We start from the raw sequence: 27,970 nt of genomic DNA, 5'->3' as shown, positions 1-27,970 counted from the left end.
TCTGCAGTTTAGCTTTTCTTGTTAATTAAGAAATAACAGCAAAATACAGCATAAAAAGGCACTCACACAATATAATAAGATAATACACATTAAATGTAATTTAAATCACTTACTTTTCTGGAATATGGATGCCCATTCTTAACATTTCGTTCTGAAATTTTTCTTTATTATTACATACAGGACATCTAAAGAAATATACCCCTGCACTGAGAGCTTGACACTAAATCCAAGAGAAAAATAAAGAACGATCAATAAAACTTATTTACTTCACACAGAAACAAGTAAATTGAAAATTAAGGCGTATCTGTAAGAAGAAATAAATGATGCAGGTATAAAAATTTTCTATTTACTAACTACAAGGAATGAATGAAAAGTAATGCCTTCAATGTCACTAACATGATAATACTAGTGCACTAAAACCTCTAAGATGCTCTTTAACATATGTCCTTTCACTTCAGCTGGTAGAAGATTGCTGTGATAAAAGGTTGCCTTGATGTTGTTCATTCTTTGAAAATGGAAGCCTGTGACTACTCATCAGTGAGTAGCAACAACCATGTTTAATTTTTGACTTTCACTGTAGAAGGGGCGTTGGCCCTACCTGAATGCTTCTTCTCAGGGAGCCAAAGGTAGACTCCAGGATGGGTAGTCTCTAGTCCTCTAGCTCTGCAGACCGAGTTGAAAAACTGAGGACACACCCCCTAGTAACGGTCCCCAGTTCTGAACGACATTGAAGTGAATTCAGCTGCTCCTCGTCCTCAAACAGATAGCTCAGTTGATACTGCGAAACAAAGGGACATTTCCTCCCTATTCCGACCTGACAGAATACAGGGTGGGCCTGGATTCTCCTTTCAGCTCCCCGAGAAGCATTCAGGTAGGACCGATGCCCCTTCTGCACTGAGCTGAAGGGAGAATCCAGGATGGGACATACCAAAGCTGGCTGATGGCTGTCCTACAGGTGGGATCTGGATTGGTCGGAAGTCCCCACCTCTACATGCACACCCTGCAGGACTCGTCTTCCAAAGGATGCTTCCACTGAGGCAAAGGAGTCAATTTTGTAATGTTTTATGAATGGTGTCACCGATGACCAGGTCACAGCTCTACAAATGTCCAGAATAGATGCCTGCATTGCCCAGGCTGCGGTGATCACTGCACTTCTGGTTGAGTGTTCTGTGATTCTCCTGGATACAGGAAGGCTCTAACTCATAGGCCTTTGCGATGCAGGCTTGAGCCAGCGACCTACTGTGGAAGGTGTCATCCTGCGACCCAGGCCCTGGCTGAGGGAGATCTTGTGCAGGGGAATTCTCCAGGGTCTGGCGATTGACAGGCCCAACAGGTCGGCGAACAAAGGATGTCTGGGCCAGTAAGGGGCTACCAACAGAACTTCTGCCCTTTCTATCAGTACTTTCCTGATTGCCCCCGAAATCAGGGGAAGGGGGGGGGAAGGCATACAATAGTCCCTGGGGCCACCTGCACCAGAGAGTGTTGACCCCTTCTGCTCCCCAGGCAGGAAATCGAGCAAAGAACCGTGGGACCTGTATGTTCTCTGGTCATGCAAAGAGATCCAGAATCGGGCAGCCGAAGCTTTCCGTCATCTTCTGGAACAAACTGAAATGCAGTCGCCATTCTGACTGCTTGACTATGGCCCTGCTCAACCAGTCTGCCTACACATTGGACACTCTCGAGATATGTCCTGCTCGTAGGGACAACAGGTTTCTCTCTGCCCACCTGCACAATTGAGTTCCTCCTACATTAGAAATCTGGAGCGTGTGCCCCCCTGCTGGTTTATGTGGGCCTTGGTAGCTACATTGTCTGTGAGAAGAACATGTCTCCCCCCCACCTCCTGCCTTAGATCCTTGAGCGCTAAGCAGGCAGCCCTGAGCTCTAGCCAATTTATGTTGTGGGCTAGCTCTTCTCGTGACCACCTCCCATGGGTGACCTGGACTCCCAAGTGGGCCCCCAACCATAGAGATTGGCGTTGGTGGTGATGGTAATCCTCTGGGGTTCCCTGTACAAGCATCCCTGATCCATGGCTCGGGACTGCCACCAATGGAGAGAACGAAGAACTGGCAAGGGGACGCGAACCCTCCTTGGAGAGTTGCCCCTGCTCGCCCTCTGGTAAGAGAGCAGGAACCACTGAAGGGTTCGGGCATGGAAGCGGGCCCAAGGGACAATTCCGATGCATGATATCGTTTTGCCGAGAAGTTGAGACAGCAAGATGATAGGCACCTCTCTGGAAGACAGGATCAGTGACATGACTTCCCTGATACTGTCTCGACGCTACTATGAGAGAAAAACCTGTCCGGCCAAGGTGTCTATGATTGCCCCCAAATGTAAGAGCAGAGTCAATGGTACTATGTGGTATTTGTCCAGGTTTATCGAGAACCCGTGCTGTCGAAGAATCCTGATTGTCGATATCAGATCCTCCTCCACCTGGGGTCTGGAAGAGGATGCTATCAGGATGTCATCCAAAAAGCATTGGATCCTTATGGATAAGGCTCTGAGGTGTGCCGCTACCGCTGCCAAGAGCTTGGTAAAAGTCCAAGGGGCTGATGACAGGCCAAACGGGAGAACCCTGTATTGAAAATGGTGGCTGCCATAGCAAAACCTCAGGAACTGATGGTGGTTGGGGTGTATGGGCACATGGAGGTAGGCTTCCATCAAGTCTACCAAGGCCAAAAAATCTCCCTCCCGCAGTCCCTCTAGAATGGAGTGGAGGGAGTGCATCTTGAACCTTAGGTAGATAAGATGTCTGTTGAGCCTTTTCAGGTTGAGGATTGCTCGCCACCCCCCCGAGGCCTTTGGAATCACAAACACTGAATAGAAACCCTGTCTCGCTTGGTCTACCGGAACCAGCTGGATGGCCTGAATGTCCAGCAGATGGTGGATCGCCAATTCCATGAGATCTCTCTTTGAGGGGTCCCTGGAGATGGGACAGCACACAAAGGCTCTTGGTGGGGGAGGGGAGAAACTCTAGAGAGAAACCCAACTGTAAGGGTGACAGGATCCAAGCGTCCATTGTGGTCTGTTCCCACCTCTGCCAGAACAGTCCCAGACTGGGGGATGAGGCTCAGGCATCACTTGTTACACCTGAGGGGTTTGTTGGAACCCCTAAAGGACCTTCTGCCCTCTTGCCTCTGACGTCCTCTGGCAGCAAAGGCCTGTCTATTGGCCCGAGACGAGGATCTTTGGAAGAAGGGCCTACTTTGATGGGGAAAGCCTGCCCCAGCTTTCCCCTGTTTAAAGGAGGGCTTCCTGTAGTAGGGATGAGACCTGTAATCAAAGCGCCTCCACTGGGAGGGCAGGATCTTTTGCTTGTCCCTGGTTTCTGTCAGAAAAGGATCCAGGGCCTCCCCAAAAAGCCTCTCTCCCTTAAAGGGAGCCGACACCAGCTTCCATTTGGTTCTGTCGTGCATCTGCCAATTTCTTAGCCAGAGAAACCTGCATGCTGTTATGGAAGAGGCCATGGCTCTGGAAGAAAATTTGGCTGATGTGAGGTTGGCATCAACAGTCAATTGAGCCTCAGCTATAATCTTATTCAGGTCCTGATGCACCCTGAGATCCTTAGGTGGGATTCTGCCCTGTAGCTGCCTCAGCTACCGCAAAGAGGCCCGAGTTAAAAAAGATGCGGTCGTCGATGCTCTGATGGCCCAGGAGTCAGCTTGATGAGCTCTCTGGAGTGCCGTCTCCTCCTTCCGGTCCTCTGTCTTTAAAACGTCCTCCGCATCAGGGGGGATGGCAGATGAGGAAGCTAGGGCTACTACTGGGCCATCTACCTTTGGCACTTCCATAATGTCCAAAAGGTCCTTGTCCACATTAAATAAGGTAGACTCAGACCCACTGGGGCGAGTGTACATCCCAGGGGACTCCCACTGTTTTTTTGATCAGGTTCAGAAACATCTGGGGCACAAGTACAGCATCCACCACAGATGCTTTCTCAGTGAACAGGAAATCCTCCTCCCTCAGTGGGAAAGTCCTGAGTGACCGTGTCCTTTTTGAGATGAGCCGTGCTCTTGGCCTTAACCAGCAGAGTCTTGAAAAGAGCCGGCTGGAAAAGGCCCTTAAAGAAGGAGGGAGGACTTGCTACCTTTGACTCCTCATCAGAAAAATCCTTTCTGGAAGGAGGTCCCTCTTGGAGCCATAAAATTGGCTGCTTTCTGAAGGGGAGGCCGAGCGCTCTCTGAAGTGGATCGGCTGTTCTACAGAAGCCTGCCCCTGCAGGACTCCTCTGTTAGTGTCCAAATAAGACAGCTGGCGCAGCTGGTTGACCTCTGCCTGCAATACCTGTCTTATTGTTTGGGAGATCCAGGCTGTCATGAAGAATGGCATTTCTTGCATCTGGGTCTCCTTAGGCTGTAAGCCAGCTGCTGTAAGTGTAAAGGTGGCTGCAGGCACAGGTCTGGCTCCTCTGGAGACTTGGTCTGCAGGTGCCGCCATCAAGATCCGAGGCAGCTCAGAAAAATTGTGAGAGGTCTCAGCCCTGATTTGGAGGTTTCCCTGCAAATCCTGAGTACTTGAGCCCCCAGGAGACCAGGCAGTCATATACTGACTATCTGCCAGTTGGTCTGGCTGCCTGTCATCTTGAGGAGGCAAAGTTTGAGAGGTGGCTCTGTTTTCTGCCATTCTGGAATCTCTGCCCTGTCAAACTGTTTGTCTATGGCTTTTTGTCGACACCTGGCCTGTCTATCCTCAGCCCTAGAGGGTCTCTTTGGGCTAAAGCCCTGGCTCTAATCCTAGCTGCTGCCTCCAGACCAGCAGACCTGGGCTTAGAAGATCCCTTTACAGCCTTCTCTCTACCCTGCTGAGGAACTGACAATTCTTGATCAGCTCCCTTGGTGGCCATCTTTGAGCCCGCCAAAAATAACTGTCACTTGACAGGGGTAGAGAAAGGGAAAAAGAAGTAAAAAAACCAAAAAATATTCAGCCTAAGCTGTCAGCTACAGCCATAGTAGCTATCCACCACTTCAGGAGGCTAGTGCTACCCAAAGTGGGGAGCTCAGCACAGCTCCGCAATTCAAAAGCCAAGTCAGGGAAAAAATGTTGAAAAATGACTTGACTCTTTGAATTGCAGCATGCCCTGACAGGTCAGAGGCTTGCAAGCCTGGCCCTGGCTGCACTGCAATTATCAGGCAGACTCAAGCATCTCGCAGCTGCCACGGTGCTCTGGGGACTGGATGGGGGAGGGGGTCAGGATTTAATCCCAATGGCCAGAACCACCCCAAGGTACAATCCTGGAGACGAACTGCAAGATTGCCCCCAAATGAAATAAATGGCCGCTGCCACTGAAAAGGGACAGAAGCGCTTAGTGGCAGCTGCGGCTCGTCCCAGGCAAGGGAAAGTGGATCGGGAGAAGGCGAGTTGAATAAGACGCCGACTCCCGCCCCAGCCCAGGCCACACAGGCTCTCAGGGTCACCTCCACCCAAGTTTGGGCACAAAACAGAAAAAAACCAGTCCACCAACAAGGAAAGTCAAAAAATTAAAATAACAAGCAAAAAAACACGAACCGGAAAAAAGGCGCGAAAAAAATGAAAGTGCTAAACTGGCAAGCTGGCTAGCTGTCAAGCCTGATCTAAGCCTCTCTGCGAAAAAAAGCTTAATCCAGGGGGTGAATATTCTTCTACAATCCTAACTATTCAGAGCCCTTAAAGGGTGGTCTGAACATGCTGACACCGAGTGAAGAACTGGGGACCATTACCAGGGGCTGTGTCCTCAGTTTTTCAACTTGGTCTGCAGAGCTAGGAGACTAGAGACTACCCATCCTGGATTCTCCCTTCGGCTCAGGGGAGAATATAGTTGTTTTTTTAATGGTGATGACTGCATTGACATTACTGTGTGCTGCTGGATCAAAAAAATGGTGAACAAGAAAGATCTGTCTGTGATCAGAATGAAGCAGACAATTAAGACAACACATGAAAAATGCTACTGAATTGGTTAAAGACAAGTGACAGATTATTCCAAGGGACACTGCTGTCAATCTTATTATTTAGTTTAGCAGGAACATGTGGGCCACATTACCAATATATTTCAATACAGTATCAGAAGGTTGGGCAAGATGAGTTGCAGATTATGGGCAGCTTTGAAATTTGCCAGCAATTGTTGTCATGCTAAGAGAATGAAGGTGATGACTTTTTTTCATAACATTATGACAGTCAATGAAACATTGACCTATCCTAATAATCCAGAAATGAAGTATAGTCCATGACAAAACTGCACCTGTAGAAAAAAAAGTTAAAATCCCAGTTTGGCGGGAAAACATATGGCTGGGACACAGATTACTTTTAATTTGGCACCACTATGAACTCAAAGTACTTCACTGCAATACATGAAATTCTGAATTAATGTTTTAACACAATTAAAGCACAAGAAAATTCTGTTGCATTATGTCAACGGTAGGCCTCATAGCTCATGAGCCACCCAAGAGGCTGGATGTTACCACCTTACCCCATTTGCCATACAGTCCAGACTTGGCATCATGCAACTTCAATTTTTCCCCAAATTGAAGGAATACCTTTATGGGTATCTGTTTAAGTCAAATGCAGAAATGGATAGGACTGTCAGGACATGGTTGAAGAGACAAAGTATGGAGTTCTTTTGTGACAGCTTTCAGAAGCTTGTCCATCGTTGGCATAAGGATATAAAGAATGGTGGTGATTATGTGCATAAGCAAATGTAGGTAACAAGAGTTCATTTCAAAGATTATTTTCCTATATCATTTATTAAAATGGACTAAAGTTATGGAGGTGGAGGCATTATTTTTCATTGCAACCTTGTAGATCACTTTATTAAGAGTTCCCTTGATCAAGTCATACACTGATTTCTGTCTCACTTCCAACCTACTCTGAATACAGAGGTACTTTTTAACAATAACAATTTCAGATTTTATTTTTAGCAATAAAAAGGAACTTCTGCTATGTCAATCCAGACATACCTGCAAGCATTCCCTATGAAACCAAGCATTTTTACAGCATGGGCTTGTCAAAATGTTGTATGTAGGTGCTTGTTCAACCAACTCCAAACATATTGTACATTGTGATGATCCTTTACAATTAGAAAGACGTTTTTGAGTGGGTCGGTGTTTCCAACAATATGACCTTAGAGAGGTAGAATTACATAGAATCATATCACTTAAAAATGAGAATTGTTACTCAGATAAATAATGTACTTTACAAAAAGATATTCTCAGATAAAGCTGTAAGGACCAATTTGCTTTCATATTAACTGAAGTTAATCTGATGTTATTAAGTGGAACTTTGCAATTTTAGGTACTTTTCAGTACTTTTGAAACAGTTTTTGACATAATGAAACAAAATAAACTTACGGAAAAGTTTCTCTGAATTGGAAAAGGCATCCTTTCTCTATTCCACAAGGAAAGTGGTAGCTTCGTTTGCATCTGGATGTTATACAACCAATTGAAGCACCTTTTTTCTTACAGACAGCACATTTCTAAAAAAACACCATTTTAAATAATTATAACTAAGGAGACTTTACCATAATACTTATGGATCTAATCCGTAATGAATTGAAATATTTTAAGCATTATATTTTTGAACTTTTTTATTACCATTTATAGAAAAGTAATTTTGTATTGAAGCTTATAAAGGAAAAACACTGGTATGGTGAAAATAATTCATCACTGATAGTCAATTCAACCAGATTTTTAAATTATTTGCCGAAAACAATTTTTAATAAATTATTAAATGCATAAATGTAATATCTGCATACATTCTAGTCTTAATAATAATTGTTTAATACATTATTATCAACTCCTATAACTTGCAAACATTCACTTTTTCAAATAAACCATACATTATCACTCTCTCTCATGAAATCCCTTGGGTTTCATGGAAACCCAGTTAAGAAAGGCTGTTCTAAACCTTAGTATGAAAACTATAAATCTGCTTTGGTGTATCCATCACAGCATACTGTATCTAAGGCAAAGACCTGATTAATTCAGCTGGTTCAAAAATAATATAGTTCCAGTTGTATAGTTGAGAACAAAATTTTATGGAACTTTTTTCTTTTTCAACCAAAATAGCTTAATTACATCTGTTACTGCTAATGTGAGTTTAGGATATATTTAAATTTATGAATATTTATAACTCATTGGAACAGATTCATTATTCAAAATCTCTTACCAGTTTTGCAGCTCTATTAATTTCTTTTTGGATATCTTCAGGTAAAAAACCATAAAAGCCTTCTTCATCTTCACCTCTCTGCCAAATCCCACTTGACATTAGCTATAATAAATTTAATGAAGAATTAAATCAAATGACATTCTAGACATATCTGCATTAACTTTTCACCACAAGAAAGCATGTAATTTAATCATTACTGAGGTTTACCTGCAGTATAATTATATGTGATTTTCAGCAAATTATTGAATCATGTTTGCAATATATTTGTCTTTGCAAATATGGCAATAAAAGTTGCCAATTATTCAGCACAGGTAAGTCTCCACTTAGTAACTGCAATTGGGAGCCTCAACTATGCATCGGTTGTAAACTGAAAAGTCATGTGATTTAATATAGCAGTTTTCACTGTGGTTGTTAACAAATTACAAGTAGCTAAGTGCAATGTCACATGATTGCAAACTCCTGCTTGGTTTCCCCATTTACTTTATTTGTCAGAAATCAACTGTGAAGGTCATAAATAGCAATTATGTGACCATGGGATGCTGTGGCTATTACATATGCTTGAATCATGCTCATGTCACCATCGGTTCATGTGAAAGCTGTAGCTTTGAGGATTGTTTGTTTGCAAATCTTCTTGTCCAGTACCATTGTAAGTTTGAATGGTCACTGAATGAATGGCCAGTAAGTGAGGACTACCAGTAAACCTTTTTGTATTTGGTCCACATTTCCCAGCCAACCCCAAAACTATAAAGGATTAATACAAGTTCAGATAGTTATGGCAACACTTGCTTCTAAGAAAATACAGACATGATTTGATAACAATTCCTATTGTTTTCAAAGAGGTTCACTATCAATTGTAAAACTAGCATTGCAACTTTATTGTATAAAATGATATTCAGATCTTTTGCCACTTTCTAGTGGCATAGTTTTGAATTTTTAATGTGCATAGCTTTAATTTTGTAATTTCTTTCTATTTATCTTTTTTATGTTCTGTAAGCTACCCACTCATCCCATCGGGAAGATGGCCTGCATATAAATAAACAAATAAAAGATCTTTGGCAATTTTTCATCTTAAAAATAAGTTTAAGTTTTCTCTGCTTCAGCACAGTATCTGTTGCCAAGAATCTTTGCATGGTTCTGTTCTCTCTCTTATTTGATTTTGTTAAAAAGACATATATTATAACAGATACCAAAAGAGCAGCCTGTAAATTATTTAACTTTCCAATAGATTCCCAAACTTCTTTAGGGGCAGCAAGAAGTACTTACCACACAGTAATAATGAACAGTGAGATTACAGTCCTCATAAGTCCTTTTTTCCCCATATTTTTCAGGACAGTCATCAGCCCGTTGACAGAATTCACAGGCTAAAAGACAAAAATATTATGTGGACACTATGAAAACCTATTGGTTATTGGTCATATAACAAGGTAACCAGAACATCATACAATAGCTTAGTATATTTTACAGATTTCTCTGAACTATTAAGACAAGTAAATTGTAATAATCACAACCCCGGAAATTACTTCTGACTGCATTCATAAATTAACAAGAAATTTATTTTTTTTAGAAAATTTAGATGGTTGCATATCTTAATCAATTAACACTAGGCAGCCAACAAAACATAATGAAATTAAAAATTAAAAATAAGCATCAATCTATTTAAAATAGTTGAGACTCCTCACAGATTCTCTGTAAAGAATCTCAAGTATTTTCTAACGGTATAACAAAATACACATATTAGGCTCTAGAAGCAGCTTTATTCATTGGATGATGGAAAAGCCTTCTGGAAGACGTATTTCCCATGATACTGCTTCACAGAAGGTATGTAGAATGTGCCCACCATATAGATCTGCTATGATGGGCTGAAACCAGTGGAGACAGACAGGCCCTCAAGCACTTGGTTCTATAACCTGTATGGCTTTGAAGGTGACAACCAGGATCTTGACTTACACTTTGAAACTTACCAAAAGGCAGTGCGGCTAATGTACCAGTGGGGTCATGTGGATGTTCTCCACTGCTAACAAATGAATTCAAAGGCCAGCCCTATACAGAGTGGATTGCAATAATCCATCAGGAAATGGCTAAGGCATCAATGGCTGTGAACAGTGCCTCCAGATCTAGAAATGGATGTAGCTAATGTACAAAATGGTTTTATGCAAGAGGTCTCCTGGGCACAGCTGCTATCTTCTCCAGAGATCTGTGGCTCCAGCAGGACTCTTAGACCGCACATCTACTCTTCTGTCTGTGGGCATGCTATTCCATACAAACAATAGCAGATGCCCAGCTAAAGGGAGTTCTTGAATCCCCTGCCATTTAGTCCTATTAGAATTGAGAAAAAAACCCTCTTCTTTCCCATCCAGATCTTTCAAACATCACTTGGGCAAGAATCCATAACTGAGTATCATCAGCATTCTGATACTTTATTCTATGCCAATGGCTTCATGTAGATCAGTGGTTCCCAACCTTTTTTTTGCCCAGCACCCCTAAAGAAATTTCACTCGAACCTCACACCCCCTGAAATAAATAATAAATAAAAATGCCAACATATAGCCAATATCCTATTATTTACCTGGACTTTTCTCGCACTCCCTGGAATATCGTCTCGCACCCCCAGGAGGTGCAAGCGCCCCAGGTTGGGAACCCCTGCCTTAGGGGGACGCTAAGAGGCAAGAGGGCTGGCAGGGGGGCACTAAGAGGTGGCAGGGGGGCGTTTGAGGCACCGGTCCTACAGGTTCACTCATTGACTGTAGCACCGTGCCAGAGCCGGCACCTCCAATGCGGAAGCGGTGGCATGTTACGTGGCCACACCCACCCAGTCACATGACCAGGAAGCCATGCCCACCCAGTCATGTGACCAGCAAACCACACCCTCAAATTAGGCCACACCCACAGAAATTTGAATCCCACCCTTGGGTGGGGGGCACCGAGGATGAGGCAGTGGACCGAAAAAGTTTGGGAACCACTGATATAGATGTAAATAGGAGTAGGTAGAGGGCTTAGGGTAGTTGTCAATCCGCCCCCACCTCCAGAACAGACTGAAAGGAAAACCACCACAAAAACTGTCTGCCTATCGCCTCTCAATTCTCCCAGCTGATTCACAAGAATGTCATATCTACAGTAGTGAAAGCCACTAAGGGAACCAGGGAGGGCTAGGACAGATAAAACACAGTCATGACTTTGCCATAAAAATGCTATTCTACTGCTGTAACCTAACCTGAAGTCAAACTGAAACAGATCTAAATAATTTATTTCCTCCAGTAACCTTGGGAGCCCCAAGTCTACAACTGTCTTAACAGCCTTCTCAAGAAAGAGCAGCTTGGATAAGTACCATGATTGTATTTTTGATCAAGAACAAGACATAGTTACTGATCTGGAGAGCTTAGCATTAACCTTTATTAATCCAATTAGAATTCAAAACATTAACATTATAGTGTTTATATAATCATTAAAAATGCAATGATGAATAGTAATAATTGCTACTGTGCTTGATTGTAAAAACACCCCAAAGCACATGTTTAAATTAGTATCCGTTCTTTTGTCACCAAGGTTACTAAGTACAGGAAAGGACAGAAAGAGTTGAGTGTTCTCCAATCTAGGAACCATATAATTTCCATAAATCCAACCAGCATGGCTATTGCAGAGCCACTAATTGAAGGCACCAGGCTAGAAGCTACATTAATTAAATCAAACATAAATAGTTAGAAACACTTACATAGATTCTGGAAGCATCCAATAATGTTCTTATTCATTCTCGTGTTCTCCATTCAACTAGGTCATATGAGAGAGAAAAAAGATCAGTTGCTATGTGATAAATTTTTAATCTGTGAATTATCTAATCCTCTACAGTTTCAGTTTAAAACAAAACTATATGGTAAGAAAAATAAAGGAGGAGTGTTGGTCTTACCCGATACGCTGCTTTCTCAGGTGTGACAAGAAAATCTGGAGTCAGGGGAAGAGGGGGAAAGGCATATAGAAGGCCTTGAGGCCACAAACAGTAGAGGAGGTCCTCTCTGCCCAGGGCACAGCTGTTCTGCCTCTTGCATAAGGGGCCTGCAGTGATTGCCCGCTTGTTGATTGATGTGGCCACCTTGTCTGTTAGAGGAGAATATGCTGCCCCGAATCAGTTTATGTTCTGTATTAAGGGCACAGATGGTCTAAAGGGCCCTGTACTGGAAGTGGCGCCCGGCATAACAGAACCTCAGGAAGCATTGGTAGGTTGGACAGATGGGCTCGTGGAGGTATGCCTCCATCAGGTCTACAGAAATTAATAAGTTGCCCCCTCTGATACCCTCCAGAATGGACTGGAGGGAGTGCATCTTGAATCCTCTGTAGATCAGACGCTTGTTTAGGCTTTTCAGGTCCAGAATTGCTCTCCACCCCTCACCCCCTCAAGGTCTTTGAGATCACAAACAAGGTTGAGTAGAAACTATGCCCCTTTTGGTTCTCTGCAACCAACTGGATGATTTGAATGTTCAACAAATGTTGGATTGTGGATTCCATGAGGTCTCTCTTTGCAGAGACTCTGGAGATGGGGCAATGGATGAAAAACCTCAGGGATGTGGGAAGGAACTTGAGGGAAAGCCCTGACCTTACTGTCTCCCAGACCCAGGCATCCATTGTTGTCTCCTTCCATTGACCTGCAAAGGAGCTGAGACAACCCAGTGTTTGAGACCTGAAGTCACTTGGGTTGTCAAAAGGCCCTATTTCGAGAGGGCTGCCTGAGTTGTAATTGCTGCCTGCCCATTTCCCTATCCAGATCTATCTGACTGGTAATTTGGCCCTGGAAAAAAGACCTCTGAGGCTGTGGATAGCTAGACCCACTTCACCCTGTTGAAGCGAGAGCCTCCGAAAATAAGGCAAGGGGCGGTAGTTAGCCCACCTGCCTTGGGACAGAAGTACCTTCCTTTTGTCCTTTGTCTCCACTAGGATTGATTCCAGGGACTCCTGAAACAGCTTTTCCCCCTTAAGGGGGGCAGAGGCTAGTTTCCACTTATTCTCTGCATCCATCTGCCAATGTCGAGGCCACAACATATGATGGCCCATGACACAAACTTTGCTGTGATCAGCGTGGCATCTGCAGAGAATTCTGCTACTGTAATAAGCTTGTTAATGTCTTGGTGGGTGCAGAAGTCACCCATCGGGATTCTTTCCCGCAGCTGCTGGAGCCAGCATAATGAGGCCCAACTGAAAAGGGAAGCTGTGGTGGTTGCTCAAACCACCCAGGCAGTTGCCTGATGGGCCTTTCGGAAAGACATCTCCGCTCTTCTATCCTCCGCTTCCCAAACATCCTCTGCACCAGTTAAGTTAGACAGAGGAAGATGCCAAGGTTGCCACTGGAACATCCAGTTGGAACTTAAAAGTGCCTCTGAGAGATCAGGGTCTACATTATAAAAGGTCTGCTCAGTGCCACTGGGTAGGAGATATATCCTGGTGAGACCCATTGTCTCTTTACCATATCAAAAAATCTGAGGCACTTGGATCACCTCAGCCTCCATGGCTTGCTCTTCAAACAGGAAGTTGCTTGGACCAGTCAATCCCAGGTCTGAATCCTGGGTAGCTGATTCCCCTCCCAAGTGAGCATTACTTTTGGCCTTGAAAAAGTGATCAAAATAAATTGGGGCGAAATAGTTGTGAAGGCCAGGATGCTGGGTGACATGCCTTCGTCTTCTGAAAGGTCCATATCCCTCTGACCATTCCCCTCAGAGAAAGATGACTGGGTTGGAATGGAGGGCTCAAGGGATTAAGTGTTCTGTAAGGGCGCCCCATCACCTGGAGCTTGCAGCTGCCCTGGATACAAGGAACGCTCAGCCACTGTGATGGTTGATTGCTGGCGCTGTTGCAGGTCCTCAGAAATCCCTGGCCTCTGAGATACAAGATCTCATATTGGAGGGAATATCCTGATTCTGAGTCTCCCCTGGGCAGAGTCCCGCTACTGTTGGAGTAAACGTGGCCTCTGGGGCGGCTCTCACCCCTCTAAGAGTCTGTTCCCACTGCCTTGCTGCTGACAGGCTTGCCAGGGAATTTGCAGAAACATCAGTGTTTACAGGCAATGAAAAGCCTTGCTATCTATTTGCTCACCAGAGTCATCTAGTGACAAGGCTTGTAACTGCAGTCTATTTAGCCCTCTAGGCTCCCCTGGTGGCTGTCACAGCTTGTTAGAAAAAGCACTCGAAAAAGCGCTGTAATCTGTTGGGGAATCTTTCTGCCCTGTTGTTTTGCATCTCTGAGGGCCTTCACTATCTTCTTATCTAAGGTCCTTTGCCTTCTCCTGGCTTCCTCCTCCTCAGTCTCTATGGGCATCTTAGGTGCTAAGGCTCTGGGCCCTAATTTGGGCTGTGGCTTCCATCCCAGCTGATTTGGGCTTTATGGAGACCTTGAGAGGTCTGGCCTGAGGCTGAGGTGACAGGCCGCCCTCTTGCTGAGATTATCACCTCACGATTCCCCTCACAGCCTCCATTTTGTGCACGTGAATTCAAAAAGGCAGATGCGCTTGGACGACCTGCTGCCTGTATAACTGCTTTAAAAGAGAGTATGCTCTGGTAGACTGGGCAGGGACTCTAGCCCCTTCTGCTGCCATAGACAAGTCCCTCAATTCGATATCCAGGCCAGAATTGTCAAGGGCTATGCCGGTCAGACCGGGGAGCCACTAAGCAGGACACTTGTCTCAAATATAGGAAAGGCAGCTGTGTCTGGAGATTCTGCTGCTGCTGCGATTCCCAAGCTGCCATAAGTATGACCAGATGAATCGGGCAGAGATTCCAGCCCCCCCACCACAGGATGACTCGCGGCCTCGGCCATTATCCTGGGCCGGATGAGTAAAGCTAAGCTGTTCTGGGCCAGCAAGCCTATCTGACAGCTCTCAGCTGTCTGGGCAAAGAAAAATGACAACTGGTAAGAATCGGGAAGTTTGCCTGTCAGACTGTTTCTCTAGCCGATTCCTTGAGAAGAATCCAGTGATGAGAAGAGTAAAAGAAAGATGTCCAAATGAGCTCAAGACTGAGTTAAAATTGGGTACCGTGAACTATCTAATCCTCTATAGCACAGGTGTCAAACTCAAGGCCCGCGGGCCAAATGTGGCCCGCCACGTCATTTTATGTGGCCCGCAAGAGCTACAAGTTCCAACTGTCTTTAAATAAATAAAGCAAAAGAGAACATTGACCACAAACTACATTTCCCAGAATGCATACCAATTATGTTACCAGCGAATTGTTGACATCCCACCACTAGGTTGCAGTGTATCCGCATCAATGTTATTTTCTGCAAGTTGAATTATGTGGAATTACAAATGATCCCAAAATGTCCAGGAAGAGAAAAGTTGATGCAGATGGAAGGATGTTTCAAGAAAGATGGGAAGGTGAATACATGTTTGTGCTTCAAGAGAGAAACCGGTATGTCTTTTATGTTACGAGGCATTATCGGTTGTCAAAGAATACAATCTACGTCGGTATTTTGAAACCAAACACGGAGCTAAGTATGCCAAAGTTAGCCTTTCAGAAAAACAACAGATTGTCAAAAAATTAAAAAGCAAACTACAATTGCAGCAGAATGTGTTCACGAAAGCCACAACGAAAAACACTGCGGCAGTGAAAGCTAGCTTCATCGTTGCAGAAGAAATCGCCTGAATTTCAAAGTGTTTTTCAGAGGGCGGGTTTTTGAAGCAGTGCATGCTGAAGGTCTGTGAGCAGGTGTTCCCCGACCAGATACAGACTTTAAAACATCAGTTTATCAAGGAACACCATTGTGGACCGAGTTACAGAACAAGCAAGAAACCTGTCGACGCAGCTGGCCCAAGAGACACATAGCTACATAGCTTTTTCATTAGCTCTTGATGAAAGCACAGAAAACACGGATACAGCGCATCTATCCATTTTTATTCGAGGCGTGAAGTTGGACCTCTCTGTCACTGAGGAGCTGTTGGATGTAGCTGCCATGCATGGGACCACAACGGGACAGGACATTTTTTGATATGGTGAGAAGTCCATGAGTAAAAATGCATTGCCTTGGGAAAAGTTGGTGGGATTAACTACAAATGGTGCACCCGCAATGTGTGGAGGAAAAGCAGGCTTGGTTGGACTAATAGAAAACAAAATGCTGAAAAGTAATTGTCAGATGCCTCTGGTAACGTATCATTGCATCATTCATCAAGAAACGCTGTGTGGGAAGGTGCTGGGGATGGATCATGTAGTGAGCACGGTCATGAAAACTGTGAACTTCATTTGAGCGCGTGGCCTGAATCACCGTCAGTTCCAGCTGTTCTTGCAGGAGATGGGCTCAGAGCATGGAGACGTGCCGTACCATACAGAAGTACGGTGGCTGAGGAGTAAAGTCCTCAAACGATTTTTTGAAGTTAGGGAAGATATTGCTCTTTTCATGCTAAGTAAAGGAAAATTCGTGTCTGAACTGTCAGATCCTAACTGGCTGTGTGACTTTGCTATGTTATGTGACATAACCGAGCATCTCGCCCAACTGAATCAGAAGCTGCAGGGATGTAGACAAGTCATTATGCAGATGTCCAACATGATCACGGCTTTCCAGTGTAAACTTGATCTGTGGATGTGCCAAGTCAAACAGGACAATCTTGCTCACGTTCCTGTTTGTCAAAGCATCTCAGCCTCATTCCCAAGTTTTTTTTCATCTGCTCAGTTGGCTACCAAAGTGAGCCGATTAATAAATGAGTTTGAGCGGCACTTCTCTAACTTTAAAGCGCAGCACTCAGACTTTGCCATCTTTGCTGATCCTTTCACCACCGACATCTGCCCTGCACCCCAGCACGTTCAGATGGAGTTAATCGGGCTTCAAAGCAATTGTAGCCCGAAAGCAAAGTTCAAGGATGTTGCGATCCAGGACTTTTACCGTGGTTCTATGCCACAGCTTCGACGTCATGCAGCCCATGTTCTGTCTATGTTTGGGAGCACCTATCTGTGCGAACAGATGTTTTCAATAATGAATCTAAACAAAAACAAGCATAGATCACGTATCACTGATGAGAACCTCCACGCTGTTCTACGGATTGCTTCAGCACAAGACCTAAAACCAGACATTGACACACTGGCTACGGGAAAACGGTGTCAAAGATCCAGCCAGAAAATGCACAAGTAAGCATTTTTAAAAACCTAATTAATATATAATAAAATGTATTTCAATCAAGAAGAATTGTGTAATTTAATGATTGTGCTGACATTTTGTTATTTTTAGAACATGATCAATGGATTATGATGGAGGAGAGGGGATCCACTCTGTGTGTTCCAGGACAGTCAGCATCTTCTCATGAACTTCACCTAAAAACTTGAGACAATATAGTTGTGAATTGAGACAACTCTGATTTTGTTATTTTGAGTTATTTACAAATATAACTTTATATGTATAGTAATGCATTTAGTGTTTATAGGTTTATATGTTTATGCAGACAAATCTGTAAGGCTATATGCAGCCATTTGTTTTTGTGAAATGCTACATCTGTCACATATGTTCTTAACAGCTCACAATTGTTGGATGTACTTATTCTGTTATTCTGCCCCTCCTAGCTGTGACAAAAAGGATTTGAACAAAGATATTATCATAACTGATGTTGGATGTTGTTTTTCTATTATTATTCACTTGGATAGATTAATCATTGATTGATGGAGTAATGTGGGTTTCTTAACTTGACAAAGTAAATTTTTTATGTTATATTAACAGAGCCACTAGCAACCTTTTTTTTACATTTATGCAAATGCATATGTAATATTTGTGATTTGAATAAATAATAAATTCAGAGTTAATTAACATTTAGGAGTAGTTACATTTGATTACATTTATTTACATGTGGTCCTTTGAGGGCAACCATTATGCTGACGTGGCCCTCGGTGAAAATGAGTTTGACACCCCGCTCTATAGTTTCAATTAAAAACAAACTATATGGTAAGAAAAATAAAGGACTTTGTTTTTGACCAGTCACTTAACTTTTTCATTACAACTAATGATTTATAGTAATAGTAAAATTTAGCATAAACCTGAAAGTTTGAAATGCAAATAGTCTCTTTTTGACTACACAAAATTACCTGGAAAAAAAAAAGGTATTCTTCGGTGTTCTTTTGTCTCTGCAAATTTGTGGACAGTCCTGCATTCAGTCTTCATCCAGATAAGAAAGATGATGAGGAGCAAAAGAAGAAAAAGACAGAGCAAACAAGAAAGGGAAGGAGGGGTAGGGGAGGGGAGTAGAGGGGAGTAAAATGTTTTATATCAAATGAACAAGCAAGGAGGCAGATGAGACAGTAGATCATAAAGGCTACTGCTCTGGCACAATTAGGTCACAAAGGTGCTTCTCTGAGGCATTACAGTTGTCATCCAACAACTCAAGTCAGGGATCTCATAAGTCAATAGGTTAATATAAAGCAGAGTAGCAAACCTTATTGGAATATAATGCTAAGTGTCAAATCCAAATTAGAGCTTTAAAAGGACCCAAAAAACTGGAAAATAAGTGAACAAAGGAAAATTTACAAAATTATAAAGTTAAATCATATTATTCTGCTTAGTATTTTTGTCCTAGGGATGTTAACTTGTGCTACATTTATGCTATGTGTTTGAAGATAGAGTTTTAAAGGCAAATCTAACAACTGGAGACAAAACAATTCTTATCAACTGAAAATGAAATAAATTAATTTGGACTAATATCTTTTACCACCTGAAATACTTTAACATGAGAAAATAAGACAACTTCTATTGGTCAAGGAATATATTATACATACAACAACTTCAATATTTGTACTTGGAACACATGTTCTTGATTAAAACTGTAAATCAGATGGAATCTGTATTCTTCCTGAAAACAGAGGTGCCTACACAAGCAGGCAAAAGCCCCACCTCGGCATTTCAAATCATTTCTGGTCCCACATTTGAGGTCTATCCCCCAATTCCCAGAGCACCTTTTCTAGAAATACAAAGACCAAATAAGAAAAAAAATTACACCCCCCACCACACTTTCAAAATAAATGTCCTGTTACCAGTCAATATTCATACTGTGAGAGAAGGCAATGGCAAACTATTCTTATACTTTTTACTAAATATCACATGGATAAAAATTATTGACAATTCACAGAGAAAATCTATATGGTTGCTAACAGTCAACAACTTGATGGAATATATTCAATCAATTATCCAGAGTCACATATTTGAGATGGGCAGTCACATAAGTTGAAATATAAACAAATAAATTTGATGGCCTCATTTCATAAAACCACAGCTGCTATTATATGTATAAGACCAAATTGATATATTTATTACATTAAATATATTTCATTATTTCATCGTTGAGAAAAGGGTTTGAATAACTCTTTCTGAAGAACTAAAGAATTCTCCAGTGAAATATGCTTGGCAACACAGTATACCAGCTTCAGATTAGAATTCCAATAGCATATAAACAGAATATTAAATAATACATGTCTGGGCAATTCAGGTATTTATTTCTTCTTTGCTGGATGATTTCAAATTAGAAAGTTAAGTAACCTTACTTCTCCTGGTGCCTCTCTTTTCCCAGTAAGATCCTCTGGTATTCAGGGTTGACAAGTTCAAAGTATTTGAACAGTGATATCATACGTACAGATAGAATTCCCTGGACAGATAATGAAGGAATTTTAACTCATTTGGGAATATCATGGGAGTGTAGAAAATACACTCTTGTCTTTAATCACCACTCTCAAAGAAGAAATCTGTAGGATACTGTTACACTATGATCTTCCACATTTCTATGCACAGAGATATGGAAAACTGAACTACTCACTGGTAAATGTGATTTCTGTATTAGGGCTGTAATGATAGAGGCAGGCACAAAAGTGCTTTAACATGAGAAAAACTACATCAAAGTGTTAAAGTGACCATATCCTTTGCAAGCCTCATGTTCGTTTCAAAAGATTACTATAATTGCTTCCAGTGCAGTACACACAGACCACCAGACAGATTAACCGGGAAACCTTACAAAGTTCATGCCAATGTGCTTTACAGAGCATCTCTCTGGGCCCCTTTGCACATATAACGCAAGTTCAATTTACCTGATCTCAATAAATGGATTTTACATCTGAAGAAATGCTCCACAAAGATTAACTACATTTGTGTTCACAATGTGACTAAACAAATAATATTTACAAAACAAAAATCTAAAATTTTGGAAATGAAACAAATCATTGCAGCTAACATACTTTTCAATTAAATAATCATCTGGAAAGAATGGTATCAAATTAATTTGCTAAAATGAAGTTAAGATAGTATTTTATTTCCACTAAATTCCTGGAATCCAGGTGAATGACAGCTTGAATTTGACTAAGAAAAATGAATATTTCCAGATTTGATCAAGACAGCAATTTTTGAAAGGTGAATTTCCTTTTTTAATTTTGTATATTAAATAGCGTTTAATATTTGACACCTATCTTCTCAATTCATGCTTTAATTACAACATTCTAAATGAAATATTGTTATTGCATCAAATTAAGCAATTCAACACCTGTTCATTGCAGGTGTAGCAGTATCAAGAAAGCTGTACAATACATTACAATCATAAAAATAGAAAAGACAATCTAAGGTAGTGAACATAAATGGCGTTAAAAATCAAGTTTACATTGCTGTGAACTAAACATTTCCAAGTTAGTCAATTTTAAATAAACTATTTGTAACATACAAAACAAGAGGTAGCAGGATTTTAGATGCATGTTTTTCATTCCATTAAGGAGCAACAATGTGTGTTTCAGCACCTTTCACAAATGCCATCTCAGTTCACAGTATGTATTTTGCATTTAAATGAGAAAGGGTCACAAGTTCACCTTGTAGCTTCTGATAGGCTAATGTTACCTTTTTATCTTTCAGCAAAAAGCTTTGGGGAGATGAACAGCAGTGTCCAAGAAAAATTATCTTGAGTATATAGTATTATGTTCTGCAAATTAGAAAATATCTAATTTTTGAACTTAGAAAGTAACAAAATATTTCACCCTAATGCTCAATCAACTTCATTCAGAATTAAATCCTACTTACACTTGATATTTCCTAACAATTAGTAATTTGGATTCAGAGTTCTAGCTTCCAGGCAGTGTTTTTCTGTTCAATTGTGTCCAGTTCTTAAGGACTGCCTGAGCAAGTTCCTGATGTTTTCTTGGCAAGGTTTTTTAGAAGTGGCTTGCCATTGTCATTTCCTACAGCTGACAGAAAGTGACTGGCCCAAGGTCACACTTCATGCCTAAAGCAGAATTAGAACACATAATTCTCCTGTTTTCTAACCTAGCTAGTGTTTTGGCTGTGACAAAAAGACAGTAACAGAACTTCTGCTATCATGAAAAATGGATGTTACCTAGTCAGATAATAAAATGTTAGCAAACAAATAACCAAGCTCAGAGAGTACCAAGGACTGCACAGTTCAATCCTTAGCTCCATTTACTGTATATTCTCTTCTATTCATAAAATTGTTTAGGTTTTGGTGAATAAACTGGTAGGATAAACCACAAACCATGATTTACAGGCCACAATAGTTATGTTCAAATAAAATATTGACTTAAAACCAAAGTTCAGTCTTGATTATCACATGTAAATATAGTCACAGGCTCATGGGAGTCTGCAGTGTCAAGCACATGGTTTTGATGGTATAACATATTATACACCATATTTTCAAAACCCCTGTATGATTGGCATAAAAAAATACAAACTCCATCTTAAAGATTTTTAGGAAAAGTAAAAACTAGTTTAATATTCTATGTAGTTTTATGGGGCAAAACCTATACCTGGTAAATTATATACAGATAACTGCATATCTAAAAGGGCTGTTGTAGAGTTTAAAAAAAAAAGCTGTTGCCCTTTTTTCTGACAAAAGCAATCAAAATGAAAGAACCTGGAGCAATTTTCAGAGAATAGTTATTTTAATTGACCAAAAAGAATAATTACTATCTTAGTATGGTGTAGAAAAGAGAAAGGATTAGGGGAAAGAAAAGACCCTGGTTGCTATAGGGAAAGGACACTGCTGCTATTGGGAGGTAGAGAAAGTCCTGTGAAGATTTTGGGGGAGGTGGACAAGCTAAGATATGCTGCATTTGAGTATTAGCAAAAGCTGTCTGGAGAGAGGAAAGATACTGGGAAAATAATGAGCAGGTGAATAGGATATGCAGTGCTGGGAGTAAGTGAACCTCTGCCCTCCCTAAAGATACCAAGGAGTATCAATTTTCCTGAGACTACATGGCTACTATAGGGGTCCACAATTTGCTTAAGGAGCAGCCAACAGATACAAAGGTGTTCATGATGGATGCCAGCCTCTGCTTTGTTCAGATCCAAATACTGTGCATCATTACTTCCAGTCCAGCTTTTGTATTGATCAAAAGCACTGCTACCTGGCTTTAATTTCAGCTTCTTCATTCTCATGTTTTATTTAACATATAATTTATTTATTTAATTTATATTGCCACCTATTGGCCCATGGCGACTTGAGGCACTTACACAATGTAAAATCATATTTGAAACAAAAAATAAAAATAAAAAACAATCAAATACATTAGTAAAGTACAATAGAACAAAAAAAAATGTTTTTGGGGGGGAAATCACTCCCCAACACCCACCCCATAACAGCAGATCACACTAGCCATCTGATAGGCTCCATCCCTCTCCGGGATAATATTCAAAGCTGTGAATTGTTTTGGGATTTTAGTGACTTAAGATGTTTGCATAGTTGTCCACCTCACTTGCACCTGAATATGGCCCAATAAACAATTAAAATACAAGCTAAATAATCATATAATCCAACCACTGAATTTAAAAACTAAATACCTCACACCAAAGTTGGAACAATACCTAACCCTAACAGATATCCTAGAACCTAGATCATTGTGGCAGATTGTAACAAAATTTCCCAGTAGTGCAGATAATCAATTAACAGAGTTTTAAATAGGTAAAGCAGGGACAGACTGTCACAAATGAGAAATTAAGTGGAAATTAGGAACAATGACCTGCAAAATTATTAACCTGGATATTACTTTGAAAAGCCTTGCCCCGTGCACCTCTTTTCGCAACGAAATCCAATTTATCTCATCCATGCAAGCAAGAATGGAAAGAAATACACCCTATTTCTGCAATTGTCACTTGGGAAGCAGGACCGATTTGAACACACCAAAACTAACTCGCGAGTAAACAACTGTCCAAAGAGGCAAAAAAGATGGTGGGACGGGGAATTTCGCTTACCATCAAAATTCTGTCTTTGGCTTCGCTGCAACAAAGCAAATCCGGGATTTCTTTTAAAGCCGATCGAGCCTCAACAAACCGCAGCCCTTTTTTTCTCCATTTCCCCTTTTGTACTGCTGTTTTAATCCTAGTATTCACCTTTTGGGGAGTATATTCCGCCGAGTTTGACGGGCTTACTCCATAGAGAGCAGCTCCCTAATTTTGCATAACCGGGGAAAGTAGCCAAGGAGTCGCGCACAGCAGCTCCACTGAAGCCACGACGGATAATTCGGAGTGCAAAGAAGCGCCGTACTATATATATATATATATTCCTACGCAGAAAAACTCTTCACCCTCTCTGTGCCCTAGTAATCAGTCCTTTTGCCCGAGCCGCCCCGTCCCAGCTTCTTCTCACAGCCCGACCAAGACGCGTAACACGTCCACGTCCGCTCGAAAATAACCGCCGCACTATTCAAACTCCGACATCCGCTTACGTCACAAATCGAGGCACGAATGGAAGAAAAGAGACCCGCCCCCTTTCTCCGTTGTGAGCTACATCCATTGAGCCGATTTTCTACTGCGCTGGTCTGAATAGATTTCTTGGAGCGGAGGGAGGGGCTGGGGGTGGTGAGGAATTATTTGATTGGATGATTGGCTGCTATTGTCGGGAGGGGGAAAGAGGCTAGGCTAATTTTCCGTCTCTCCGTTAAGGTTTTCGGGGAGGGGTGGAATTTTTCAGCCATGTGAATTTGTCAGCTGGGTCTTTGCCGGAGTTTGAGCCTTGCCTCCACAAAGGAACGGTATTCGGTATGTGAAGTTGGCGGAATCGTCCATGATTCAAATCCTCATCGCTCCGGGATCTTTAAATAAGAACCTTCAACACAATAGAATGATCTGGAAGGGACCTTGGAGGTATTCTACTCCAGCCCCTTGCTCAAGCAGGAGAAGCTATATACCGTATAGAACACGTTTATTTGGGAGTAGCCTCCTTGTGTGAACTCGGCCCATGTTTGTTGGAAGAGGTAGATATATTGTAAGGGCTTATTCAGCGAGATCCTGTCTCCCCAGCCACTCGTAAAAACCCATTGAGGCTTATTTTAAATAGCAAAGAATTGCAGCCTTCCATTATAATCCTGAATCCTTATGCCAGTTTTGCTAAAATTAATTTGTGTCCTGCCTTTTACTGGGTATTATTCTTTTACAAATAAAGTGGCAAACATATCCAACACAGCTTTGTCCTATTCCCCCCACATCAACGACTCTGAGATGGTCTGACACAAAGCCAAGTTAATTAAATTTAATGGATATTGTAATAAACCATTGCGGTAAGGAGTTCTCAATGTAACTAGTATATACTAACATACTCCACTTGAAAGACAATGTGGAGGCAGTTATCAGAGAAACTAGGCTTAAGTCCATTCCAAGAAACTAATTTGAGAAAAGATTCAAAGGGAGGGAGGAGAGAAACATATTCAGACTTGCAAGCATCTGTAACTATAGATAATGTAATACAAGTGGTTTTAAACCCATGTGATAATGTTTAAGTCTGATTTACCCTATAGAGCTGACACCAATAGAAGACATTGTTTTATGGAAGCATGCCCAGTTTTTTGGCTCTCATGAGATGGGTACTTTCAATTGGAATTGGGTGGTTATGCAAGTAAACTCACTATGCCAAGAAGAGATTTAATGGTGATAATATAGTGATGCTCAGCACATTGAATTATACCTGGTAGTCAGTGCAGGTTGATTAACAGGTTATGCACAACAGATGGTGGAAAATGGCAGTATGTCTGCTCCCATTACTTTTTTTTTTAGCATAGTGTCTCAGGCAAACCAAATTGTAACAAATTATAATATAAATTGAGCAGCACAAAATATAGGCATAGAAAGTGCTGGTCCACCTGAAAACACAATGGATCTGGTGCTAGACCTCTTGCAATTTGCCTACAGTGCAAATAGATCAGCCGATGATGCTGTCAATATGGCACTGAATTACATCTTCAATCCCCAAAGACTTATGCAAGGGTCCTTTTTGTAGACTTCAGCTCAGTATTCACACCATCATTCCAGAAATCATTAACTATAAACTGACTCAAATAGCTGTGCCTGAGCACACTTACAGATGGATTATAAGCTTTCTAACAGATAGGAAGCAGCAGGTGAATCTTGGTAAGATCTTATGATTAATGATTGTAACTATGATTTATGTTCTATGACCGATCACTTTGTTGCACTGGAGACAAATTCCTTGTGTTTTCAATCACACTTAGCCAATAAAGAATTCTATCAAGAAAAAAAAACTGTAATAATATTTGAAGAATGAAAAGAAATATACAGCCAAAGGAAATGTCTCTTTTCTCTTAGGTAGACAATTTTCCCATAAAAGGATATTTGGTAGAAAAAAAAATATTTTTCTGCCTAGACATTTGGATAAGGATTCTGTCACAATATAATATTTATGTTCTCTTGGGCCTTCTAATTTGTTTAAAAAAGAGCCAACTGCAAGAAATATGTCAGTTAATATTTCTGCTAAGGTGTTTTTCGGAGCTAAAGGCTGTTTGTTGGCTCTGTATCGGGTGAAATTTCGGTGACCATTCAGCCCCACCCACTCACCCCTGCTCTTTCCTGTGCTTTATTTCGTTTGTTCAGAGCACAGCTGATTCGCATGGCAGAGCAGTTTGCCATGCCTCAGCTGTTTTATTCACAGGGGCTGCAGTAGAAGGTAAGTATTAGAGCTGAAAATGGCCTTTTTTAAAATGCTGTGTGCGCACGCAAAGCGCATGCTCCCTGAACCGATAGTGACATTGGTTGAATCGCACCACTTCTCATTACTCAGTGATTTTCACCTTAGACTCATACATTGTTCTAAAAAATGATTTGTTTCATTTTGGTTTACTCAATAGGAAATCCTTTCATATTCCTGAACCATCTGAAGGATGGTCATCCCAAAACGCATAGCTAAATGTGTAACCAGGACCTCAGTGATTGAGAATCTCCATAGATATTTGCTTGAATGAATGAAGTCTTTAGAAATATAATGTCTTGTTGGAAGAAATATCCTTCTGGGTTCAGTTCCAAGTGGGGAAGAAAGACACTGGAAACATGGTGAAGGCTTGGAAAGATGGTTTAATGGTGGACAAGACCTGGCCTGGAGATCCTGGGTGAAAAGGGAAAGGATGCTGAGAGTGCCTGAGTTTGATGCCCTCTGTTGGGCTTTGAATTTGAGCTTGTGTTCTGATTGGTTGTCAGACTCCCATGGGGCCAAGCAGGGGTAACTTTATAGGTTGTCTTTTGAGTCCCAAGCTTGACTGACTCTTGCTGGGTGACGATGTAATAAAAGGGCTTTTAGTAATTCCTATCATGGCTCTGCCTGAAGGAGGTAGATCTTTGTTATGTAGAATAGACTGCCCCAGGCCGTAATGGCCCATTAACAAAGGTGGGAGGGCTGAGTTTCTGCCTCTCTGAGTTTCTACTTCTCTTTTAGGGGAAATATTCTGCCTTTTTTGTATATCCTAAAATATTTCATTTTCCTAGGAGAGGGGTGGGTTTTAACTTCTAACATACTATATATTAAGATAGTGCCACGTTTACTAGAGCCTCTTGGCTGTTTTGCCTAATTTAAAGCATGTTGGAAACAATCTTGAAGCTGAAAACTGTCTAAAATAATTTGTTTTCCTATACTTAAACTTGTACTACGAGACTTATTCCCAAGTGTGTCTAGGACACAACCTAGATGTTTATTTAATCTGTTCACTACATTTCTTACTGCCACACCTGGATATAAATACATGATCTATTTATGATGCAAGAATGGATAAGCTACTTAGTGATTTTACCTCTTGAGGGTGAACTTGCAAAGGAAATTGGGGATTATTTTGCAGTGAAAACGATTATTTTGCCAGGAAAAATAAAGCTTTAGAGTAAATGGATCTATTTATAAAATGCTGGCTGATGAACTATTTTTTAAAAATAAACACATAAAAATATTTACAAGATAATGGGTTTATTAGGACTAAGTAGAAAGTCCTCAGTTCTTTTGGAATGGATATATTAGTAAACAAAAAAATCACAAATGGGCCATGATGTAATTTCAAAAAATGTAAATTAAAATAGATCCATTATTTCATGGACCATTGAATGACTATGGGGTGTTTAACATCAGAGTTGGAAGGGACCTTGGAGGTCTTCTAGGAGGAGACCCTCTACTGTTTCAGACTCATGGCTGTCCAGTCTCTTCTTAAAAGCTTCCAGTAATGGTGCACCCATAATTTTTGAATGTAAGCTGTTCCATTAGTTGATTGTTCCCATGTCAGGAAGTTTCTCCTGAGCTCTGAGATACTTCCCTTCTTGGTTAGTTTCCATCTATTGCTTCTTGTCTTGCCTTCTGGTGCTTTGGAAAATAGGTTGACCCATTCTTCTTTGTGGCAGCTCCTTAGATATTGGAACACTGCTATTATGTCATCCCTAGTCCTTTTTATTAGATACACTCAATTCCTGCAACTGTTCTTCATGTGCTAAAGCCTCCAGCCCTCTAATAATCTTCGCTACTCTTTTCTGCACTCTTTCCAGAGTTCTATTTCTATCCCAGCTAGTGATTGTTCAGCACATTAGAAGGAAAATCAGTAAAAACAAACTAGCGAGCTAGTATTTTGTATATGTTTATTTCAAAGAACAG

At 41.4% G+C, this 27,970-nt stretch overlaps 1 protein-coding gene across 1 annotated transcript in view; it reads right to left on the bottom strand.

Annotated features, from left to right (window-relative positions):
- The window catches only part of G2E3 (G2/M-phase specific E3 ubiquitin protein ligase), a 33,667-nt gene extending 9,925 nt beyond the window's left edge, over window positions 1–23,742 (bottom strand). The window contains exons 1-8 of the mRNA XM_026710710.2: window positions 23,314–23,742; window positions 18,171–18,240; window positions 11,843–11,898; window positions 9,397–9,494; window positions 8,134–8,235; window positions 7,317–7,441; window positions 6,927–7,089; window positions 114–220 (exon numbers count right to left, since the gene is read on the bottom strand). Of these exons, the coding sequence (XP_026566495.1) occupies window positions 114–220; window positions 6,927–7,089; window positions 7,317–7,441; window positions 8,134–8,235; window positions 9,397–9,494; window positions 11,843–11,894 (647 nt within the window). The 5' untranslated portion in view covers window positions 11,895–11,898; window positions 18,171–18,240; window positions 23,314–23,742. The remainder of the gene's footprint in view (window positions 1–113; window positions 221–6,926; window positions 7,090–7,316; window positions 7,442–8,133; window positions 8,236–9,396; window positions 9,495–11,842; window positions 11,899–18,170; window positions 18,241–23,313) is intronic.
- Between the last annotated feature and the right edge of the window lie 4,228 nt (window positions 23,743–27,970).

This window comes from Pseudonaja textilis, chromosome 1 (genome assembly GCF_049901715.1).
Source record: "Pseudonaja textilis isolate UNSWEBS1 chromosome 1, rPseTex1.2, whole genome shotgun sequence".
Taxonomy (NCBI): Eukaryota; Metazoa; Chordata; class Lepidosauria; order Squamata; family Elapidae; genus Pseudonaja; species Pseudonaja textilis.
The sequence above is the reverse complement of the archived record's forward strand: the minus strand, read 5'-3'. Positions and strand labels throughout refer to the sequence as shown.